Below are 18026 nucleotides of genomic sequence, written 5' to 3'. Positions count from 1 at the left end.
TTGTTGTTACCCGAATTGGAGATAATGGGGTGTATTTAATCGTCACTGATTTTATAATGAATGATATTACCACTACAATTCTCTGATGATAGGTAGATAAGTACTACTTGCTGATAGAATTTTCAGAACCTAATTTTATAGAGCGAACTATGTGATCGTGTAATCTAGCCATTTTTGTATATTTTCTTATATACCTATGTACTTAGTTTAGGTTTCTAACAACCCAAAGTACCTACTAAATAGATACATACATGATTTCACAAGGAGGTTCCGAAAATATCGCCAATCGACATAAAAAAATTTCAAAGGTGTGCTTGTTTTTCAAATAAAATAAAGTCTAATTACTGCCGCCCAATCGTATGATGCTTGTAATATTGATTATGATTTTTTTACAAAACAAGATAGAAAATGTTTGTATCAGTGACTTTCATTTTATACGATTATGATATAATGTGAGATTGAGGATTTAAAAAAAGGAGTCACGTTTAATACATTATATTTATTAGGTTTTAAAGCACCATATTAAATTACATTATTTAAACATCTTAATAATATAACATCAACGTTCCGTCAAACAATAAAATAAGTATTCTTAAATAATCTTAATATAATAAACCAATAAAATACTCAAAATAATTTGATTTACTTTAAAATATAATAAAAAAATAGTACTTTATGAGTACGCTATTAATACAAGCATTGTAATAAAAAAATATGGCAGGAAGAAATAAATGTACAATAATTTTACTTTTATAAGAAGTCACTTTACGGAATGTAAAGAGTAGAAAACACATTTTGAATACACTATATCGGAATGCACAGCACTTATAATAACAAACAACAAAAAACCACAACATTTATAATACTTAAGTACATGTAAAAATAATATATTTATCATGATTCGATCGGAAGAAATGGATTGGAATTAATAACTATACCTAATGTGGCTCAAAACCTACTCTAATATTATACATTATGCTTCGATAAATAAACAAACCATTTATTGCAACAACACCAAAATAAAATTTCATTTTTAGAATATTTTCATCCCGGCTTAGAGCCACCCCACACTAGCGTCTCTCGAGCGTCAGCGTCTAGTCAACTATATGGCTACTGCTTGACGCAACGTTGGCGCAACTGCGCACGACGCCATTTTAAATACATAGCGCTGCCTAGACGCCGACGATCAAAAGACGCTAGTGTGGAGTGACTCTAAGTGCCTTGAAATTTTTCATCACGAAAGTTTATACAATGCTATTTCTTAAATAAAATAGTAGTAGTCACCCATTATAACATTATAACTGTACTCTTTTCTACTTACGTAACTAAGGGTGGTATTCCACATGTCCAATTCCTTTGTCCAATGTCAGTGCGTCTCACTCTCTCATTAAAGCAAAATGTGAGACTCAATACACATTGGACAAAGAAATTGGATAAGTGGAATCCCACCCTAAATATTATATTTTAAATTCCGACCTTCGCCAATCTTTCTAAGTCAGGCAGTGCCACGTTATTTGAAATAACATACGCTAGATGGCAGACGTTAAGGTTCATTTTACGATACATACTTTTCTATCGCTTAAAAACCAAGCGCAAGAATTGATGTCAAAGAGCTTATATTCCTATTAATAATTGTCATTAATTAGCGGCATCAATTAAAAAAGAACATTGTGCATAATAGGCTCTTTGAATGATAAGTTTTTTAATAAATCGTTGCATTATATACTTAGCCAATAAATCGTTAGCTGATTTGATGAGCTTAAGCTCATTTATTTGGTCAAAATTTCGATAGTTCTAAGAATAATAATTGATAGGACGGAAGAAACTTAGTTGGTGTCCATTTTAGCTTTGAGCGACTGATAATATTCGGCAAGGACTCTCCATGCTGATAGCGCCATGAAGCCTTTGGGTGGCTCCTTTCCAGACTTTGCAAGACCTGTGTGAAAAATGATACAAAGATTAATCTAAGCCTTAATAGCTACTACTTAGCTACCATAAATTCAGCAACTTTTTTTTATAAACAAGTTCTTGGGTGACAAGTTGATAACTCGTAAATAGGTTAAAGGAAATGTATGATGACTAGCATTTAGTCAGAACTTCTAAACTCTCTCTCTTGTGCAAGCTCTTAGCAAGTTTTTCCAGTGGGTCGATAGCGGCGCAATGAGCAAAAATACCTATATTAAGAAAATGTTAAACACTTTAAATTTTAATCGCAAAAGTTACTTATAATAGTTGTAATATTTTGGGTCAGTTTTTAGGGTTCCGTACCCAAAGGGTAAAACGGGACCCTATTACTAAGACTTCGCTGTCCGTCCGTCCGTCCGTCCGTCCGTCCGTCTGTCTGTCACCAGGCTGTATCTCACGAACCGTGATAGCTAGACAGTTGAAATTTTCACAGATGATGTATTTCTGTTGCCGCTATAACAACAAATACTAAAAACAGAATAAAATAAAGATTTTAATGGGGCTCCCATACAACAAACGTGATTTTTGACCAAAGTTAAGCAACGTCGGGAGTGGTCAGTACTTGGATGGGTGACCGTTTTTTTTTTTTGCTTTTTTTTTTTCGTTTTTTTTGCATTATGGTACGGAACCCTTCGTGCGGGAGTCCGACTCGCACTTGCCCGGTTTTTATTTCACAATAATTACCTCGCATCCGTGTTCCAGATATGAAGTCGAAGTCCTCCTTCCGCGTGGGATCGAAGAACGCCATTTTACCCACGGACGTGTCGTAGGCCGCCACGCGGAACGGGATGATCTGCGGAAACAATTTAACTATTGGTAAGGTCGCCATGTGGGGTGTATGAGGTAAATACTAGTGATGTACCGACTATTGATTTGGCCGACTAGCCGACTAATCGGCGCTCGAAGAGCCGATTAGTCGGCTAGTCGGCCAGATCATTAGTTTCGTATAAGTTCAGGTGAAAAACAAAAGTTTTGCTCCGTTGGTTGCGCTATTCATCATATTAGCTTGGCTAAAAGGTGTTCTCTACCTTTGTAGAGAACACCTTTTGAACGAGGATTCTTGTGATAGGTCTTTACCTATCACAAGAATCCTCGTTCAATTTTTGTCTTTAGTTCTTTTATTTTACGATCCTGAGCAGACCCTCAGTACAGCTCGTAGGAGGTATTTCCAGGGCTCTATTTCCCGTACGTAGTCGCCAGTTAAGAACCTATCCCCTTTGGTCAGCGTCTTTACGAGCAACGTGCCCTGACTAAGTCTCTAAATTTTGTAATAACATTATAGTTCCTCATGGCTCCACCATTAAAAAAAAACAAAAACGGAATAATAATAAAAAAAATAACTATCGAACTTGCACATGAAATTACACGAGAATCAGTTGAGATCGACCTGTAGAGGAAAACACCCGCCCACCAACATACGATAGGTATTTTAGTAAATTAAACACAAAACATATGGTATTCTTTCACTAATAAAGTGCCGACTAATCGGCCATTTTTGCCGACTAGTCGCCGACTAATCGCCGACTACAAATGTGGCCGGATAGTCGGCTTTCCCGACTAGTCGGCGACTAGTCGGTACATCCCTAGTAAATACAAGTTGTTGTATTTACATTGCTTGTTGCCTATTTTTTTTTAGAAAATTTAACGTTTTTAAATACTATTTTAATTAATGACACATATTTCTAAACGGTTACTGATGGGGTAAGTTGCCTAAATTTTAATTGTTTGCTTTTATTAAGGCTCAAACCTTGTATAATGTTTATCCTGCAATGACTAGTTAGGTGGGATATAAGTCTCATATAACGTAAGGGTATTACCTCGAGATCATTCAGGCCGGGCGCCATTTTGAGCACCATGGCGCCGTAGCGCGGGTCGTACAGGTCGCCGCCGCCGGCCGGGTGCGGGAGCCCCGCCGGGTCTCGCCCTACTATGTAGTGGTTGGCGCCGGCGTTCATGCGGCACTTCGCGTGCCATTGCACCTACGAAAAAAATAATTTGGTGAGATTCAATGTATTAAACAGTTTAGATTTTCCATGACAATCGATCGATTGTGTGTCTAGTCAGGGATACGTCGTAGTACAATCTGTAAAATTGAGTGATATAAGCAAAGTCGTTTCTATATGGTACCATACTTTAATTTTGATTAGGTACCTTTGAGACAGTCGCGAGTCATGCTGTTATTGCGTTTATTTTTATGAATATGCATACTAAGTAAAAGATTAAAGAACACATAATTTGCATTTTTAATAAAAGTAACACGCGTCAATACACTTGACGTGAAATTACCTTTTTCAGCTATCCTAAAATAAATCATAAAAAAGTGTAGGTAGGTTTTAAATGAATTCTAGCGGCTCACAATGTATGCAGGAAACATGACGAAGCTATCTAAATACAAAAAGAAACAGTGTATATTTTTGGCTATACCTCAGTAGGTCCAGCATACATCATAGGCGAGGGGAAGATAGCCAATATAGTAGACTGCGGGTCCAAAACGCCTTCACTGAGCACCGCCTTGTGCTGGTTTATCCGGGTTTCCAACGGCACATCGTCGTCTTTTGTCCATCCACCTAGAAACAATTAAAAAAAAGTTAATTGAAATCCTATTATTTACAACAAAAGACTGCTTTATAGTCTTTTATATGTAAAAAGCTGCACACGAAAAATTGTAGCGATTTCAGATTGCATTATTTTCTTAGTGACAATTTAAAATTAACAATCTCTCGCCGCCATCTACAAGTTACAACAAAACTGGGCGCGTAGCCAACGTGCCAATCGTTAACGCTCCGAAGCGTATCGTAGTCATCTCTCTCTATCACTCTTCCCCACTAGTGCGACAGTGACAGTATATATAATTATGCGCGTGCAATAAAGATAGCAACAGGCGGGTCTATGTACGATCTATGTTGAAAGCGCCTCTACTGTAGCCGGCAATTATAGAAAATCGCATGCGATTTATTGCAAGGTCTGTGGAGCCTTTTAAAGAACTCGCTCGCGAACCATAAACAAATACACGTTTGTTTTTCACTGACATTATTAATATGTGCATCTACCCCCAATAGTCTGTTTATAGCTTGTCAGGTTGTTAGAACTTCTTTTGCAGTTTCGTATTTAGATAATTTTCAGACAAATCTGTTTGATTTCCCAGAAAGGCATTTTGTTAAATTAAATATCGTTAGTATCTATTTTGTTGTTGGCCGTAGATAAAAGCATATCGTGGGTTTGCACAAGTAAAGTTGATACAACTTTTGTTGTTGGCCGTAGATAAAAGCATATCGTGGGTTTGCACAAGTAAAGTTGATACAACTTAATTGTTTATTATTTAAGGTTATTTTTTTCGACGATATACTTATCTATTAGGTAGGCAATTGTTCCCGTACTTGTATAATATTTATAATTAAAAAAATTGACTTTGGAATTCGGGTAAACATACGAAATATTAATGTACTTATAATGGAGTCATTTTCATACCAGTAATCTTTTTAATGAACACAAATAGGGCGTTTTGTTGTGTGAATAATATTTATTTCAAATAAGTTTATTATTTTTCAGATCAAAATGTCTATAGTAAAGTTTCTGAATGCAGAGATAGGTGATATGAGACCATCTATATTTATACGATATTTGAAATCGATCGCTCCACATGGCACATCAGATGAAGAAATCAAGTATTTTGGTCTCAGGCAATTGCCAGTACAAGCACAGCTTTACCTAGCAACTGCGCGCGATGACAGAAGTCTAGAAGAAGTGGGAAAGGCCGCAGATAGAGTAATGGAACTCATAAAGAAAGATAATGAAAGTAAGGAATCGTTACAGCTGCAACTTGACAAGCTAAGTGCTGAGGTGAAAACATTGAAAGCGACCGTGGAAAAGCAGTCTCGACTACCCTGTGGGCATGATGATCAAAATTGTGACCGATCTCGAAGTCGTTCTAAAGACAGAAGATGCAGGTCTCCTAGTAGCTCGGCGTCTCAGTCATCAGGAAATAGTGACACGAAATTGTGCTGGTATCACAGTAAATATGGAGAAAACGCACATCATTGCGTTTCTCCATGTTCTTTTGGTTCATATTAATATCCGTAACTTACTACGCCTGCATATTATATTTTTTCATAGTTTTCGTTTGTAATTACTATTTAAGTTTAACAATACCTATCTAATCAGCTAATCACGTAATTATGTATTAGTTATGTAGGTAGTAGAGTTATAACTTTGTTATTTTTTTTTTTGGTTTAATTTTACGATTTATGTAAAATGACTGATTGTTGAAATTAAAACCAAATGTGGTTATTTTATTTTGTTTTCATTTGCCAATTGGCCTGAAAAACTTGACATCCCACGTCATTAAATTCTGTTTTTAAGCCTAACAAACCAATACAACAAGATAGTACCTAAATACAAGATGTGTAATATAAGTATAAGTTTTTGGCAAAAATTTCCTTTTTGGTACAAGCTTTTATCACCGACTGTACTTTTTTTTCCATAGGCAACTAATACTCATCGAGACAATTCTAAGAACCCCAAACACAATTAGGTTTCGTTGTTTTATCACAGAGTTCATATGGCCACCTCCGGTTTCCATCATCAGATCAGCTCGATGACATCATAATATTGCATTGTCACCCGACTTACGTATGTATGCAAAATTTCAGCTCAATCGGAAACCGGGAAGTGGACCAATTTTAACTTGCAAGATTTGATTACACACAGACAACGGTCAGGTGAAACTAAATAAAAGCTTGTAAAATACATGTATATCAAACATTGCGCCCTTAATAAGTTACCTATTTATACAGGTTTTTTAAATTAACCGACGATATATAACTGTATGTAATATACATTTAGTATTTTATTGATGTACGCTATAATGTATTTTATTTTATAAGGTTAGTTATTATTTAGTATTTATATATTTTATTTACTCGTGGACAAGTTAGTATATTTTTAACCTATTACTGTACAGTCCATAAGTTTGCCTATCTTACTTGAATTTTCCTCTCATCTACTCTAAGGTTAGCCGGAAGAGATCTAGTTCGCCTTCGTTTCTGTAAATTTAATGTAAACCTGTGTTGTGTACAATAAAGTGATTACTACTATTACTACTGCCACAGAATAAATAATAGTACTTGGTACAGTCAGCAGCAGAAATTGCTAAGCGGGCGAGGTGTTCAAAATTACTTTGACGCGCTCTTATTCTCTTAACATTAAAGTCGCGTCAAGATCATTTTGAACATCTCGCCCGCTTAGCAACTATTGCTGCTGACTGTACAGAAAATTCTCTCTCTAACGAAACGCGTCTATTACGACAGATATGACCGCAAGGTGGCGCAAGCGCGTGCAGGCGTCCGTTCCGTAACGGAGCGCGGCAACTACAACTGCTAGACACCAAAATTGGTGTGGGCTGCATGTACTTGTAGCGACGCGACGAAATCGCGGAGTGAGCCACGCCTGTTACTGGCTACTGCTACTAAAATTTCGGGTAAAAGTCTACTACTACTCCTATGGTGCAGCGACCAAAGTGTGCCTTGGCCTCCAACACGACTGCTCGCCACTGATCAGCGCCCACCACATCCGCCCATCGACACCTAGGTACCGACCGGGCGGCGTCCTATCGGTTTTTTCGGGTAAAAGTCAGCCCCCTTATTCATAAACGTTTACTAAAGTTGACAAGCCGATAATAATCGTTTATCCCTTGCCGACGTATTGGTATGACGGAAAGGGACAAACGATTATTATCGGCTTGTCAACTATAGTATACGTTTATGAATAAGGAGATTAAGGGGGTAGGTACTTACCCAATGGATGGAGCAGCAGCACCGGCTTCTTGTGACCCCTCTCGATCAGCTGACGCTGCGTGTCTTGCATCAGGAGCGCGTGACCGTTATGGATCGGGTTACGTAACTGTTCAACAAATAAAATAGGTACTTATTGTTTTCTTGTTATCGTAAGTATACAAGGGTCTACGAGGGTTACAGCCAGTAACGTATGCTACACCACAGAATAATAGTACTACCGTACAGAAACTACAAAACCGATGTTCGACAGTGATTCTGGGACGAATCATGTTATCCCTTTCTAATGTATGGCACTATCCCTTTCGGCAATTTAGGGTTGTCATAATTCAAGTCATTATCAGGGGGGTGTCACTACGCAGTTTAGGTAAGTACATTTGTCCGGCGCGCCGCCCGGGGCGGCAGGCGTATGGCAGTGGGCGCCGCTCGACCGCACGATGGTCGTGTCACGTGGCGCTCGCACAAACAAGATTCACGGTTCGTGCGCGTTTATAAGTTTCAATTTTGTTGCAGGCGGCGAGTATAGGTATAATTTAATACCCAAAATTTTGCGATTTAGGCAAAACAACACACTAGTTATTTTGCGTTCTAGACCATCTGCGGATAACCCGAAATTCAAACCATATTCAATTGGAACAGAGTTGCATTTCTTTTGTTTCGTTAATTTTTCAAACGATTTAAAATCAACTCTTATTCCCTGCACTATAGGTTCTAATTTCAGTCGCAAATTTTGGGTTTATCATTTGTATGGCTGGGTCTTAGGAGGCTATATCCTGTCACATAAAAGAGTCCTGTAGGTTAGTTGTGCGCAAGTACCATGTTCATGGAACATAATAGACCACTATTTCGTCAGGTGAAAAGCAAAACTCACTAATTACCACCACAAGTTCATAGTGAACCATAATTATTAGTACTTACATAAGGTTGATTTTTGTTTAATTATTTTTTAGTAATTAGTGAATTTTGCTTGTCACCTGACGATTTGATCTTAAGTGACAAAGATACCTGGAACGCGAACACGGCATCGGCCCCTAGTTGCCGGAACTTGGCTCGCAGCTCGTTCGGCGTGAGACGGTACGAGTCGAGTCCGTCGTGCCAGCGCACTCGCTCGAACACTTCGATGTCGCCGCCGACCAGCCAGTCGCCGGACTCCTCGATCATCTGTCAATAGTGTAACCTTGTTAACCTTTTGAACGCCACAGACGGCAATTGACGTCAACGCAAAATCGTGACAACGACGCCAAAGACGGCATTTTGACGTCGATCGTTTTTTGAAGAAAACATTTCTGAAAAACACCCCACTTTTAGGTAGGCATTATTTATTCACATCACTAAATTTTTTTTGCGTTTGGCGTTCAAAAGGTTAAATTCAGGTTTCATTTTTTAAATAAAAAAACCGACATTAAAAACTTCTTTATCGCTGGGAAGACAGTGTGACGGCGGATCTGCCTCAGCTTCGCGTCAGTAACTGGCAGGAACTTGCGCAGGATCGGGACAGGTGGCACGCTCACGTTTCGGAGGCCAAGATTCTCTTTGGATGGCTGAGCGAAAATAGTTAGTAAAAACTTCTTTCGTTCGAAATACCAGTCCAAGACTTCAATGAAAATGCTCCCATTATTTTTTTTGAGTAGGTAAAGTCGTGAGCTACTAACGCGAGCAGTATGCGCCGAAAATTACGACGAAATTGCAGATACGGAAACAGAAATAACATTATTTGTAAGCACAGAAAGTTGCAGTATAGATGCTCGTCGAACTTAACCTTATTGAATAATTTTACGGTTTAGTTTAGACTCACTTTTTTTTATTTCATTTCATTTCATTTATTTAGTCACTCGCGCGACATGTTTCGGACTGCCTAGGACCTATTACTGCCTAGCCTAGCATGAGCCTAGGCTCTCCGAAACATGTCGCGCGAGTGACTAAAAACAAGTGAGTCTAAACCGTAAAATTATTCAATGTTAGTATGTCTCACAACAGTTTAAAATCGACATTAAAAACATAAAAACTCTCTTATTTTAATGCAATAAAGCGCACTTTAATAAAAACTATGCGCGATTTGACTTAAATAAATCGTTCGCACGCGCATATCAAGGGCGACCGGCCTTCCGCCATATATAGACTATAGACCAGCGCTCACAATCGAATTGAAACCTTATCTCTATGCTAATAAAGTTTACCTTAATATAAGGATGTCCAGTGTGCTGAATAGTGAATTGCTTCCCACACCTATACTCCTTTCTGTGCGGGTAGAATTCAGGAGCGCGTAATATGGCGACCGGCTTCCCGCCATACACAAGCGCGATAGCCTCGGAGCCGGAGAGGTTGTCTTTGATTTCGGTGGTGACAGGCAACACCACGGGCACGGACGGGTTGACCACAGTGCTCAAGCGAAAACAAACCTTATCTCTATTCTAATAAAGTTTACCTTAATATAAGGATGTCCAGTGTGCTGAATAGTGAATTGCTTCCCACACCTATACTCCTTTCTGTGTGGGTAGAATTCAGGAGCGCGTAGTATGGCGACCGGTTTCCCGCCATACACAAGCGCGATAGCCTCGGAGCCGGAGAGGTTGTCTTTGATTTCGGTGGTGACAGGCAACACCACGGGCACTGATTGGTTGACCACGGAGCCGTCAGCGAGGGTTAGGCAGTTGAAGTTTAAGGCCTGTAATAGACAGTTTATTAAAGACGTCCCTCATTCATACAATTTTACGGGCCTGATTTAGTTAAATTATTATTTGTCCCTTTCTTACAAATACATAAGTCAAAATGACAGATAAAGACAAACGATTGTAGCGCGTTTATGAATAAGGGGGTGATTATTATATCTTACAACAGCGCAAGTCCTTTCGAAATTCAATCCAAGTTTAACATAAATCTCTAAATTGATACGTATGGAAAGTATGTATAATGATTTAAAAAATTAAATTTTGGTAATTTTAGAAATATGCGCAGGCACCTTAATAATTATTATTTATGAACTTACTTGAAGATATTCATTTTCCCGCATGAATCCTTTGAGAGGATAAGCCCATCCTTCTGAGAGTACCTATAAAGAACAATGTTTTAGTGTTACCTCTAACATATATTTCCCTACTGCAAGTATACTTTTTACCAAGCTTATTTATCATTGGCATATTAATAAAAAAAATAAGTTGCGCAGGATCGGGACAGGTGGTACGCTCTCGTTTCGGATGCCAAGATTCTCTTTGGATCGCTGAGTCAAAATAGTTAGTTATTAATAAAACTACCTACTCCTGGCTACAGTGGCTACTGGTCAGAATCAAAAGATCACCCTTGAAATAAGTTAAATGGGGAAGGCTGATAAAAACTAAACCTGATGGCGATCTCGACTATAATACTAACTAGATGAAAACCCGGCTTCGCTCGGGTAAAATAAATAATAGTAATAGGTAATACTCATTTTGAATTAAGTAATTATTTACTTTTAGACTTCATACCTTCATCAAGGCGGTTACAAACCTATCTCATCTCAGAAAACTTTAAATCCGTAACATACAATCATAACTCGAAAAATTTACTATTCCGATAATTATATCTAAAAACAAATATGTAATTAAAAAAACCTAATCCGCTTTTCTGGTAGCAGTTCGGTTCTGTAAGGATCACAGTTCTAACCTGACCCACTTTTCTGGTCGCAGATCGGTTCTGTGAAGGCCGCATTTATAACCTAGCCCACTTTCCAATCTCAAAAGAGGGAACCCTTTTGTACCTACCCTTCATGGCACTAAAGTATAAGTATGGAAATTATCACTACTATTTCATTCTTTAATATTAATGCCTATCCGTTAATATTAAATTCGTTTACAAAAAAAAAACTGAATAAGTGCGAGTCGGACTCACCCATCAAGAACGGAACACTTTTTAATATTTGTTGTTATAGCGGCAACAGAAATACATCATGTGTGAAAATTTCAACTGTCTAGCTATCACGGTTCATGAGATACAGCCTGGTGACAGAGGGACAGTGGAGTAAACTGAAATAAAGGTTCCGTCACACCGGCGCGATTTCAGAGCCGGGCCTGAGCGTTTTATATGAAAAAGCGGCGCGCCCCGCTCACGCGCCGCACGCGAAACGCGCCTGTGTGACGGAGCCTGAAATGTCAAACCGGGCAAGTGCTCGCGCACGAAGGGTTCCATACTTTTTAGTATTTGTTGTTATAGCGGTAACAGAAATACATCATCTGTGAAAATTTCAACTGCCTAGGCCTATCACGGTTCATGAGATACAGCCTGGTGACAGACAGACAGACAGACAGACAGACGGACAATGAAGTAAAACTGAAATAAATGTCATATACCTACTAAGAAAAACCGGCCAAGTGCGAGTCGGAATCGCTAATAGGTTCCCGTTTTTTAGTTACCCTTCAGGTACGGAACCCTAGTATGAGTGTAATAGATTTGTAACCGGTCAGCAATGTGAGTCCCTTGGAGAAGCAGAGGTCTAGTCTAAACCCCCACTTACCATCGGCATTAACAGCCTTGTATTCTTGTTTGCCACCAACATGTCATATTAAAACATTAATAAAAATTTACTCGGTCAACAATGTGAGTCCCTTGGAGAAGCAGAGGTCTAATCTAAACTCCCACTTACCATCGGCATTAACAGCCTTGTATTCTTGTTTGCCACCAACATGTCATATTAAAACATATTAATAAAAATTTACTCGGTCAACAATGTGAGTCCCTTGGAGAATCAGAGGTCTAGTCTAAACTCCCACTTACCATCGGCATTAACAGCCTTGTATGAGTTGTATGCTTGTTTGCCACCAACATGCCATGTTAAAACATATTAATAAAAATTTACTCGGTCAGCAATGTGAGTCCCTTGGAGAAGCAGAGGTCTAGTCTAAACTCCCACTTACCATCGGCATTAACAGCCTTGTATGCTTGTTTGCCACCAACATGTCATATTAAAACATATTAATAAAAATTTACTCGGTCAGCAATGTGAGTCCCTTGGAGAAGCAGAGGTCTAGTCTAAACTCCCACTTACCATTGGCATTAACAGCCTTGTATGCTTGTTTGCCACCAACATATCATATTAAAACATATTAATAAAAATTTACTCGGTCAGCAATGTGAGTCCCTTGGAGAAGCAGAGGTCTAGTCTAAACTCCCACTTACCATCGGCATTAACAGCCTTGTATGCTTGTTTGCCACCAACATGTCATATTAAAACATATTAATAAAAATTTACTCATTTCATCAGTCATATCCAGCCTAGCATTGCATTGGCCCCGCTTAAATATTTCTTTAATTTGTTTTTAGTATTTGTTGTTATAGCGGCAACAGAAATACATCATTTGTGAAAATTGAAACTGTCTAGTTAATCTAGTTATCACGGTTCATGAGATCTTGAGATACAGCCTGGTGACAGACAGACGGACAGCAGAGTCTTAATATTTAATAGGGTCCCGTTTTTACCCTATGGGTACGCAACCCTAAAAAGTGACCAAGGCCTCCAGTGCCCTAGGCTGGAATCAAAGCAGCGTCCTCTGCTATTGCAGCAGGTGCCTGTGCCATTCTGCCACCGGGCCACCCACGGCGGCATAGGTCGAATTTTTCCAAGGATACTTATGCACTACTTACTGAAGGTTTATGGAGCCTCGCCATCCCTAAGCCTAAATTAAATATTTTCTGAAAATAATTTGTTTTGATCTAATAACATATTGGAGTCCTCGTAATAGGGGTCCCGTTTTTACCCTTTGGCTACAGAACCCTAAAAATCAACCTTGTTTTGGTACTATGTACTATGCTTCACTATGACTCTGAAATTTTAGCAGGAATTAATATTTTTTTGTTGTCACCTGTCAAATTAGAATAGAATAGAATAGAATAGCCTTTATTGACCAAAAAATTAAATTTCAGCACATATTACATTTAAATAAATTCACATTTCATTTATATCAATTAGTTTCAATATTTTTTCCTTAGTAACTTTATTAAATAATTTTTATGTCATTGCTTTTTAATAATTATTTCAGTCTGCCTTCTTGGCATAGGCCTCCCCCAGCTCTCTCCACAGCTCTCTATCCCTTGCCGTCCCTATCCAATTAGGTCCCGCATGCTTCTTTATGTCATCCAACCACCTCATTATTGGTCTCCCTTCTCTCCTTTTTCCATCTCTAGGATACCATTCCGCTTCCTCTCTATCCCACTTATCTTTACCTTCCCTTGCCATATGTCCAGCCCAACCTGTTGCAGTCAAAGGTGTGAACTGGCCAAAGAACTTTTAACCGACAAAAACAGGCAAAACTGCTTTGACTGAGCATGTTGGTCAAAAGTAGTTTTACCTGAAAATCATACCTATTTCTGGCAGCAGTTTCGTTTTTAGGGCGTAGCAAAAAAAAAATAACCCTAACCTACCTATCTCTGGGAACAGTTTAGTTTTTTGGGCGTAGCAAAAAAATAACCCTAACCTACCTATCTCTGCGAGTACTTTTGACTGATAGTAACAGTCACAACACAATTACTATTAACCAATGATTTTCAGGTATAACTATATACTTTTGACCAACATGCTCAGTCAAAAGCAGTTTTGCCTGTTTTTGTCGGTTAAAAGTTCTTTTGACCAGTTCACACTTTTAACTGCGACATATATACTATCTATATATCTTATTATATTTAATCTTATATTCAACTTACATTGACTCCGGAGATAACTTATTAGCTTTATGCAGTTGACTTTCCAATTCACCGATACACCTCAAATTTGATTCATAGTCTAAAGCACAGTTATTAAATATGTCCACAATACACTGTAGCTTTTTGCACTGTTTCACACTGGCAATGTACTTAATTAGAGTGTGTTACAGTCAGCTGGCACTTAACTCAAAGTTTCTTTGAACAACGTCATTTTCATCTCGCTCACTTATTAGTTTATCACAGCTGCTTCAAGGTTGCTTTCACTTGCATTTCCAGGTAGCTAGTAGTGCCTTGACATGTAAGAATATTTGGAATCATTCTGAAATATTAAAATACAACTGAGAGACCGATGTTTATACTAAACACAATACACCCATGGAACGCTTTGAAGTTCAAATCTCGTTACGTTACGATGGCGTTTGCACTTTGCACTATGTTCGGTGACTATTTTTTATACACAATACACTATTTAACAGGTTTTTATCACGTCTGGAGTACCGGATAAAGTATTTTCGAATAACAGCCGTCGTTGACGTCTAGGCAGTGTTGCTATCGTCTTAAAAGCCGTAACAGACTATCGCACGTTCTGGCTTAAAAACAAATTTATGTAATAATTATACCGGTATACATATCCATATGAAACGAAACTTAATGCAAATAATAACCAGGCATCGGAGTTTTTATCGCATGGTAAGACTAATAGCAAGCTATGGAGTCGACATTTGCCATAAATGTAAACTCTTATTCATACTCATACTCATTTATTTAATTTATCTTAAAATGCCTTTAGAGCGGTCGGTCGTGTATATTGAAGTTCCAGTGGATTTCGTTTGATGAAGAATACTGTTGATATGTTTTAAAATAAATTTATGTTTCAATTGGGTGAGTTGTACTTCACAACTCAAGCACACTCTAGCAGATTTTTCATAGTCATATTGTAAATCGTTGTATGGCTCTATCCATGCCAAAATTGCAGCTATTTCTGGGTTAGGCATAATAATTAATTATGGAATAATCCACAACGTATTTACCACTTACAGATATAAATAACTACTACGTTTGCAATCACCAGTGATTGACATATGATAAATACTAATCAATTTTATCAGCGGTCAGTACCTACATGACATCAGGTATTTCGCAGCGATGTAGTTTGTATAGTTGTATGTTAAAATAGTTGAAGTTATGAATTCATAATGTAATAGAAAAATATTTTTATATATATTTCGACTAAGATAATCTACACGACCGACCGCTCTAAAGGCATTTTAATATAAATTAAATAAATGAGTATGAGTATGAATAAGAGTTTACATTTATGGCAAATGTCGACTCCATAGCTTGCTATTAGTCTTACCATGCGACAAAAACTCCGATGCCTGATAATAACCATTATACATACCGGAAAGTCATCAAATAAACAGTAATATTCGTCTTGCTTTTTATTAAAAAAAATACGACCAACCTAACTTGTAAGCATGTTTGCAGTTTCTAAACGCAACGCATAGCTGTCAAATGTCAACCAACAAATTGAGCCTTTAGTATTGTTTGTCGAAATTTTTTCACTTTTAAATGCAAAATACGCGACAATACGAATTTTGCGGATATATGTTGTCGATTCAAAAGTGTTATTTTTTTACGCTCTTTTGTTTGAGCATAATTTAATTTGTTTCTACCGTCAAAGCCGCTCGCGTTTATATATAAAGATAATATTTTTAAGGAAATCGACAGACGCCGGAAAAAGCCAATTGTAGATGGCGCTCTCGACGATGATAATTTTGTATGGAATTCGACAATGCCATAAGCAATCCAATTGACAGTTGCCTTCCCCGTTCGATCAATCGGTCTAGTACGGTCAGCCAAGAAAGTGGTCTACCACTTTTCGACTCTATCGTACACTTATACCTTTTGTAATAAGGTCCACCGATGTACAGTTAAGAGTGTTGCTGTTTGTACCTACCGCGATATTACCACACCCCGGACACTGGCGGTCAAATGTAAAAATAACTGGGTATGTACTTGCCTTGATTCATCCAATGGGAATCTGTAGAACTTTCTTTTAGTTTTGTCGTTTATAGAGCTTAAACAACCGTACACAGCACAACACACGCCCATTGCAAAAAGATTTGTAAATTTGTTTAATATTTTACGTGGCCTCCGCTCTGCGCACCGCGTCGTCGCGTCCTTGCCAGCCGGTAACTGAGAGGTAACCGAGAGCGGGTGGGCGGCACTTTCAACAGGAGGCAGGGAGTGTCCATACTGTACGTTAGTACTCTTTATTATACTGTGATATTACGTAACTAATACGCCAATAAACTTACAACGATTTCTCATTTCAAATTGAGTGACTGAGTGTGGCCCATAATTTCCGAAAATCCTTTTTTCTTCTAGGCAATTACTCCGTTCCCATTATTTCCCAGTGGAATTTCTTCGCTTTATTTCATTTTTCGTGGACATTTTTTCATAAACTAAATTTTCCCTTTCCCCATTATTTTCCAATAGCTTATTTTCCTGATAGGTTTTCTAACCATTCGCATAATTTCGATATGTTTTCTTGTTATAATAAACGTGACACAAATAACTTTCTTTTGTAAATCAATATCGTACAATAAATGAAGTCGGTTCTGGCTGCTCGCAGTTCACCTAACACACTCCTCCTCGCTTCGCTCGTCGTCGCACCTATCTATTTTCTGTATTCTGTGATTGTATAAAAACTTAACATAGTGGGAAAATATGCGAATGGTTGGAAAACCGAACAGGAAAATAAGCTATTCGAAAATAAAAATAATAGAAAATAAAATAAAGCGAAGAAATTCCACTGGAGATATATGGAAACGGAAAAATCGCCACCAAGAAAAAAATATTTCGGGAAATTATGAGAACGGAGTAATTGCCTCGAAGAAAAAATGATTTTCGGAAATTATGGGCCACACTCTTCAAATTAGGTAAGTTGATAAAAACAGGCAATATTGACCTTACCTGCACCCACATAAGGTCCAAAGTAGTAATTTCGACAGACGGCAACCTGGCCGCCTCCTCGATAGCGCTGGTCAACCTGTTCCCGTATATGAACAGTTCTTCGACGCCAAGCTGGTTGCCTTCGAAGCTTGGAATAATGCCCTGCAAAAAAAAGTACATTTTACTAACTTAAAGAGTATTCCACGAAATTGTAAAAACGCAACTTTTATAAAAGTGTAGAGGTAAGATAACACTCGAAAAATGCTCTGCTGCTCTGAATATATCGACGATCATTCATAACGTCAACAGCACAGTAAAATACATAGATGAAAAACAATGCGCTTGTACGGGTCAGACCCAGAAAATGTTCTTTTAATATATGTAGGGTCAGTGCGGAAAGAGAACAGTCGTGAAAGGTATGGGATCCAATACATTCTACGACTCTTTTCTTTCTGCACAGACTCTATAACATAAGACATCTCATATTTTATCTGCATATTATTATATTGATAACTTTATTTGCATTTCATTCTGATAAATACTAGGCGTTATGGCGGAATTAAATGATAGGAACTAGAAAAAATAGTTGCTATTTTGCGGCAAATATTAAAATAAATACTCCGTTATCTATTAAATATCTATTAC

At 38.0% G+C, this 18026-nt stretch overlaps 2 protein-coding genes across 2 annotated transcripts in view; one reads left to right on the top strand and one right to left on the bottom strand.

Annotated features, from left to right (window-relative positions):
- Positions 1 to 18026, top strand: part of LOC134793586 (protein FAM13A) — a 184677-nt gene that overhangs the window by 58678 nt on the left and 107973 nt on the right. The gene's annotated exons all lie outside the window — the stretch shown is intronic.
- The window catches only part of LOC134793592 (bifunctional 3'-phosphoadenosine 5'-phosphosulfate synthase), a 46080-nt gene continuing 28814 nt past the window's right edge, over positions 761 to 18026 (bottom strand). The window contains exons 6-14 of the mRNA XM_063765215.1: positions 17403 to 17543; positions 10741 to 10803; positions 10180 to 10419; positions 8760 to 8915; positions 7758 to 7863; positions 4390 to 4532; positions 3783 to 3944; positions 2650 to 2758; positions 761 to 1936 (exon numbers count right to left, since the gene is read on the bottom strand). Coding sequence (XP_063621285.1) covers positions 1827 to 1936; positions 2650 to 2758; positions 3783 to 3944; positions 4390 to 4532; positions 7758 to 7863; positions 8760 to 8915; positions 10180 to 10419; positions 10741 to 10803; positions 17403 to 17543 — 1230 coding nt within the window. The 3' untranslated portion in view covers positions 761 to 1826. The remainder of the gene's footprint in view (positions 1937 to 2649; positions 2759 to 3782; positions 3945 to 4389; positions 4533 to 7757; positions 7864 to 8759; positions 8916 to 10179; positions 10420 to 10740; positions 10804 to 17402; positions 17544 to 18026) is intronic.

The sequence above is a fragment of the Cydia splendana genome, chromosome 9 (genome assembly GCF_910591565.1).
Source record: "Cydia splendana chromosome 9, ilCydSple1.2, whole genome shotgun sequence".
In the NCBI taxonomy this organism is placed as follows: domain Eukaryota; kingdom Metazoa; phylum Arthropoda; class Insecta; order Lepidoptera; family Tortricidae; genus Cydia; species Cydia splendana.
The sequence above is the reverse complement of the archived record's forward strand: the minus strand, read 5'-3'. Positions and strand labels throughout refer to the sequence as shown.